Here is a 6,511-nt window from a genome sequence, read left to right as displayed (position 1 = left end):
CCCGGGGCTCCCCCTGCATCCCTCCCCTGGACCCCCCATGACCCCGGCCAGCTCTCTGAGCGCCCCAGGGGGTCCCCCTCCATGCACCCCTTTTCCCGTGCATCCCCAGTACGCTCCCTGTGAGCTCTCTGTGCACCCCTTTTCCCGTGCATCCCCAGTACGCTCCCTGCGAGCTCTCTGTGCACCCCTTTTCCCGTGCAATCCCTGGTATAGCCCCCACTGCACCCTCCACGCACCCCCTTTCCCGTATGTCCCCGCCGCGCTCTCCATGCACCCTCCACGCACCTCCCCAGTGCATTCTTCCCACACGCTCCCCCCGTCCATCCCTGCTGCGCGCTCCGTGCACGCCTGTGCACTCCCGACCATGAACGGCTCGGCGGCAGGCTCCGAGGCGGGCTGGCAGCCCGAGTCGGTGATCATCCCCCTGGTGTACCTCGTCATCTTCCTCATGGGCACGGTGGGCAACTGCCTGGTCCTGGCCGTGCTGCTGCGCAACAGACAGGTGAAGAACACCACCAACCTCTTCATCCTCAACCTGGGGGTGGCCGACCTCTGCTTCATCCTCTTCTGCGTCCCCTTCCAAGCCACCATCTACACACTGGAGAGCTGGGTTTTTGGGCCCTTCATGTGCAAGGCCGTCCACTTCTTCATCTACCTCACCATGTACGCCAGCAGCTTCACCCTGGCCACAGTCTCCCTCGACAGGTAGGAAAGGGGATGGGGGGACTCCCTGTACCTTGAGACCCCCCCCTTTTCTGGATCGCCCCCAGGCAGGAGAGGGGACAGAGTCCCCCAGAGCCAAGCCCCGATTACTGCAACCTCCTGTGGGAATCCAGGAGCATTTCCCAGCTCATGTGTGCAAGGAAATGCAACCACTGATGATGGGGTCCAGCAGAGAGGGTTGGATTGGGACCCCCTGTCCCCAGCTGGAGCAGGCTTTCAGACCTCAAAGCTGTAGGACTGGGGTTTATCTGCAGGCTCTGGCAGCTGAAGGGGGGATAGAAAACCAGAGAGAAACAAAGCTCAGTCCCTGTGCAGCCCCAGCTCTTCCTAGGATGCGGGGAGAGAGTCCCTGCCCTCCCAGCAGCCCACAATAAAGCAGACAAATTGTAAGAAGGAGAAGACATGGGATGTTTGAGCTGGGACACTGCTTTTCCCACCCTCCCCTTTATGAACAAAAAGCCCAATTCTGTCCCAGCGATGTCCGTTGTCCCAGGGACTGTCCCAAGGTGAGTTGTAGCCAGGAAGCTCTGTAAAAGGCAGCCTGTTGCTCCTGCCTGCGCTTTACCCGGTGCTAGCTCAGCCCCTGGTTCTGCAAGGGCTAGTGAGTTACAAACCCACAGCAAGCAAGAGGCAGGGAGCTCCTGGTGCTGCTCTGTTTGGTGCTTGAAACCCATGGGATGTGGAAAGTCCCCTGGGAAGAGCTATGGCAGCCCCAGAGCAGGGCCAGATGCCTCCTGTCATCCTGGCACAGCACCATGCTGGCTGCTGGGACAGTCCCCCCAATCCTCCCCCAGGGTCTAAACCAGACTCAGGGTCTGCCTCTTCTGCATCACACAGAGCTGGGAAGAACGGAGGTGTCGAGCAAGTGGGGACTTGTATGAGCCTCTAGATCTGCGCATAATTAAGGAACCAGCTGACTAGAGAACTGAAAATGGGTGACATGCTTTCGCATGTGCCAGCATGAGGAACCACACTGTGTGGTACTGGGGACCCTGGGGACTTGCTTCTGCCTTCATGTCCTCACTGCTGCTATTGCTTGTGCCAGACAGACTGACGATCAAGTGAAGACGATCTGCTGGATTAGGGAGAGGGACGGAAGGGGATCATCCCTGTCTTCCCCACAAATACTGCTGGGAGCAGAGAGGGTGACAGCACAGGGTCAGGAGAGAGGATCCTCCTCACCCCACTGAGACCTTTAGAGGCACCAGGGAATCAGCTGTGGGACTAATTGCCCTGGAAAGCTCAAATCCATCACCACTTTCACCCTTCCTCCAGTCTGCTCCTGGAGCAGCTCTCTGTGCCCTCCCCAGAACTGCAATCGTGTCTCTCCCTTTCCCATGCAGGTATTTGGCCATACGATACCCCCTGCACTCAAGGGAGCTGAGGACACCCAGGAAGGCCCTCACAGCCATCTGCTTCATCTGGGGGCTTTCCTTCATCTTCTCGGGCCCTTACCTCAGCTACTACCAGGAGTTCCAGTTGGCCAACCTGACCGTCTGCCACCCCATCTGGGAGATCTCCCAGCGCAAGGTCATGGACATCTGCACCTTCATCTTCAGCTACATCATCCCAGTGCTGATCCTGAGCCTCACTTACGTGCGGACTATTCGCTACCTGTGGAGGTCTGTGGATCCTCTCCAAGACATGTCGGAGTCCAAGAAAGCCAAGCGGAAGGTCACTAGGATGATAATCATTGTAGCCATCCTCTTCTGCCTCTGTTGGCTGCCCCATCACCTGGTCATCCTCTGTGTCTGGTTCGGGTACTTCCCCCTCAATCATGCCACGTACGTGCTCCGCATTCTCTCGCATCTCATCTCCTACGCCAACTCCTGTGTGAACCCCATCGTCTACGCCCTGGTCTCCAAACACTTCCGCAAGGGCTTCAAGCAGATCTTCATCTGCCTCTTCCACAAGAAGGCAGCCAACAAAGTGCACGTGTCCCAAGTGATGAACACTGTCAGCACGTTGGAGGCAGAGCTCAGCGAGGTGACCCACATCAGCGAAGCCCTGCCTGGCCGCTCCTCGCTGCGCTGCAAGGTCCCAGCCCAGCCCTGGAGGGAGGCAGAGCTCGTGGGACATCAGCAGATAGCGGATGGCTCCTTCATTGCCTTCAATGTCACCTAGCAGAGCTGCTTCCCACCCCACAGCTTTGCAGTCTCCCACAGCATCAAGGCCTGGGGATGGGCTGGATTTTGGGTTAAAATGCATCAAATCATACCCTTTTTCATTCAAATGCACCCAGATATCAAAACTGTTAAAGCAATGCTGCTGACTATGGACTCAGCCAAACAACCGACCAGGGATCCAAGGGCAGGATTTGCTTCCACCCAAGGACCTGCTGAGAGCAGAGATATCAAACCACCAAATCAACTCTCATGTCTAATCGCCTGCTCCTCTGTCATGGATGGACTTACACCCTCTTGCATCTATGCCTGGAGCCTATTGAAAGTTCTGGTCCCTCCAAACAACACAGTGGAGTTAGCGGGGTGCACTTTTAGGGACATTTGGGAAGTCTTGGTTCATTTGTGTCCCAGTTCAGGAGCTGTGTCCCAAGGCAATGCTGGCAACAGCCACCTGGGCACAAATCTGACTCACGTAGAAAAAATCCAGGAGAAAAGCATAGAAATCAAGAAACAAACCTTCCTGGTACAGCTGGTGCTGGCTGGGCTTGAATGTCTCCCTGGCCTTGGGGAAGATTTCCCCGAGATGGAGCATGGCTGGAAGTGGCATCTGTAGCAGAGACAAGTGCTGTAGCCCAAGTACAGGACTGTCGAGGGCACCGGGCATCACCCTGTGCTGCTGACCATGGCTCATCCCTGCCATTTTGGTGCATGCGAGGCTCTGCAGAGCATCTGGAGGTCACCCACAACTGGCAGGGAGGGAGGCTGTTTGCTGGGAGAGCAGAGCCACAGCCCCATGCCAGAGGTTACGCTGCCAGGGGAAGCGGAGCGGGACATCAGCAGGTCAGCACTGGGGGAGGATTGTAATGCTTTCAGACAGCTTGGGCACAGCTCAGCATCTCAGCCCAGGCGAGGTGCTTGCAGAGAAGTGCAAAGCAGAGCACTGGCACTGCTGTCCTGGGGGGCCAGACATCTGGGGCTGCGTGAGCATTGGGGGCCCCCAACCAGCTGGGGAAGCCACAATAAAGCCCTCCATCCTGTGTCCTGTGTCCTGCTCCCTTGAGTTGTCCCACGGCCCACAGTGAAGAAGAGGTGGGTGCTGGAGGGGCGGTGGGACCCATTAGCCCAAGGGAAGCCGTGGGCAGTGGGGGGGGTGGAGGATGTGGGTTATGCCTGAGCACATCTATCGAGGGGGGACTGTTGCAGCGCCAGGAACAGCCTTGCACTCCCCTTAACGCAGCCATACTCACGCACAAGAGGCTGACGTGACGCACGTGCCCCCAGCTCTCACCACTGCAAAGGCTCCATGAGCAGCCGAGCCCTTTGACTGCCAGCAGCCAAGGGCTTTATTTAAAGACCCATTGTTTTCCATACCAGAAGAGCATCACTGGAATAGGATCAATTAACTCTTTTGAAAACCCTGTGGCAGAACACAGCTGGAGGAGGTGGTGAAAGCGCACGGGAGCTGGGATGGGCTGTGCCCTGACAGCACCAAGCACCCACGAAGGTCAGGTGTCTATAAATTGCCATTACAGAAGGTGTATATCTGTCTGCACAGATTTCCCTCCTTGCGACATCCCCAGGGCAGGACTGGGATGTGATGCAGGAGGCTATTTCTATCCAAGACCCTGCCTCTCCCTGGGGGTCTGCTCCGGCGTCTGGGTCCCAACACAGCCCTCCTCCACACCGTGCTGCCCTCCACCCATCCCCAGCACTTGGCCTTTCTTCCCAGGAAGCTTCTGGCTATAAAATATTTGCTTTCCCCTGATGAACGTTATTATAATCAGATCTTTCTGTCCCCATGCAGAGGGCCATAAATCGGCCACTGCCTTATATCAATAGCCATTATATTTAGTCTAGGCCTGCTCACGGCATAAGTCACAGGGAACGAGCGTATAAACAGCTCCATTACTTACATCTGCGTTTATCTTCCCTGCTCAACCCTTCCCAGCCAGGGAAAACAGTGAATCAGCCATGCAAATGGGGCTAAAAGCCTTTTCTTCCTCCTGCCCTCATCCACCTCTGCTCAGAGAGCCGTTGGATGTGGCTCCAATTGATTCCCCCCCCACACCAACGGGTTCAACCACCTCTCGTGGTCACAGTTATCACCTCACCTTTGGGGATGGAGCTGTTGTCCCACCATCTCTTCACTGCCCAAGGACAGGGGTCCCTGTGCTGGCATGGCTTAGGGGTGCAATGTCCCCAACCCTTCGTGCCATCCCAGCACGAGACACCAACCCCACTACCCTCCTCCTTGCCCCCCCAGACCCATTTTCCCATCACACCCAGCTGCACCCACACATCTCAACCCACGATGTGGCAGGGCATCAAGATGCTGGTGCTGGGGCCGCACCACAGGAAGCCCCACAGAGCTGGTGCTCGCTTTCAGGCCCAGGCTGTTCCCCTTCACTCAGGGCTGAGCTCCCAGAAAGGACAGGATTTGCTCCCAAGTTCATCTTTTTATAACGTTCACAAGAAAATAAAAATAACTGGCTTGCAGATGTACAAGCCAGCCAGCAAACCTCAATCCATGTATTGTGACCCCACGAGGGGCTCGAAATCCACCTAGAAAGAGCCTTTACTTTGAGCCTGGCAAGGGGGGAAGGAACCAGGCTGGCATCCAGGTGTCTCATCTCACTGTGGGGTGAGAGCCGGGGTGTCGGGGGGGAAGGACCCAAAAGGAGGAGCAACCCCCCAGGGCTGGACTGGAGCTGCTCCTGCTGCTGCTCATCGTGACCCAGCACACAGCACCCGGCCCCAGGGGACTCATGGGGAGCAGGGCCAGGCGGAGCGGGGCTGGCTGTGCCCCAAACACCTGGTTCCACCCCTGAGCCGGTCATGGGAAAAGCCGGGCCCACAGCATGGCCACTGACCTCTCAAACGGCCAGTGCCACTCTGTCCCCAGGCTGGAGGACAACTCTGAGCAGCAAAACTGGGTCTCTGGGGACCCACTTCTCGCAGCCACGTTGGATTCTTCGACAGCAGCACGGCCACCATGGAACAGCCGAAGAAGAGGGAGATGACCCTGATTGGGTGGCTCTGGCCCCAGGTGACAGCACTCTGGGTGCACAGGCATTGAATCCCATGGTCCCACCCTGGCAAAAGCAGGGTCACAACAACCAGCAGGAGAAAAGTGCTAAATTACTGTGGATTTTGTGAACTCAGTTTGTTTCCTGAGTATTTTGGCATTGCAAGGGAAGAGAGGCTCAAAATAGCGTTAGCAGCTTAGAACCATGACTACCAGCCAGGGGAGGAAAGGGGACGGGTGACCTCTTCAAAACAGCTCATCAGAACCACACGCATCGCAACAACATCGCTGCTCCGCCTCGGCTTGGCTTTGCTGCCAGCGGCTGCTTGGTTTGCAGCTTTAGGTCTTTTTGAGGAGCCCCAACATTGCCATAGCACCGGCGCCGTAAGCAGAGCCCTGGTACACAGGTGCTCTCACCCCACTGCAAGGCTCATATCTAGCCCTAGCAGAAATAGGCTTAGGAATAAACAATAATAATTAAAAAGGGTTGGGTTTTGCAAATCCCAGAGGGGGGGGTGCAGGCTGGGGGGCACTGGGCCAGCTTCTCAAACCAGCCGCCAACTGCTGCAGGTACAACACAGCTGGAGCATCTCATGGCCCGTCTGACAGCAGCAGCCTGGATGCTGGGAAAAGGTGCAAA

The 6,511-nt window shown here is 56.8% G+C and overlaps 1 protein-coding gene across 1 annotated transcript; it reads left to right on the top strand.

The window, feature by feature from the left end:
- Positions 1–304: 304 nt before the first annotated feature.
- Positions 305–2,847, top strand: GALR2 (galanin receptor 2). Its single transcript, XM_009637825.2, has 2 exons — positions 305–705; positions 2,067–2,847. Exons 1-2 carry the CDS (start codon positions 365–367, stop codon positions 2,845–2,847), a joined length of 1,122 nt encoding a protein of 373 aa, XP_009636120.1. The 5' UTR covers positions 305–364.
- The last annotated feature ends 3,664 nt before the right edge of the window (positions 2,848–6,511 follow it).

This window comes from Egretta garzetta, unplaced genomic scaffold (genome assembly GCF_000687185.1).
Source record: "Egretta garzetta isolate BGI_Z169 unplaced genomic scaffold, ASM68718v1 scaffold34, whole genome shotgun sequence".
NCBI classification, from domain to species: Eukaryota; Metazoa; Chordata; class Aves; order Pelecaniformes; family Ardeidae; genus Egretta; species Egretta garzetta.
This window is presented reverse-complemented; position numbering and strand designations above follow the sequence as displayed.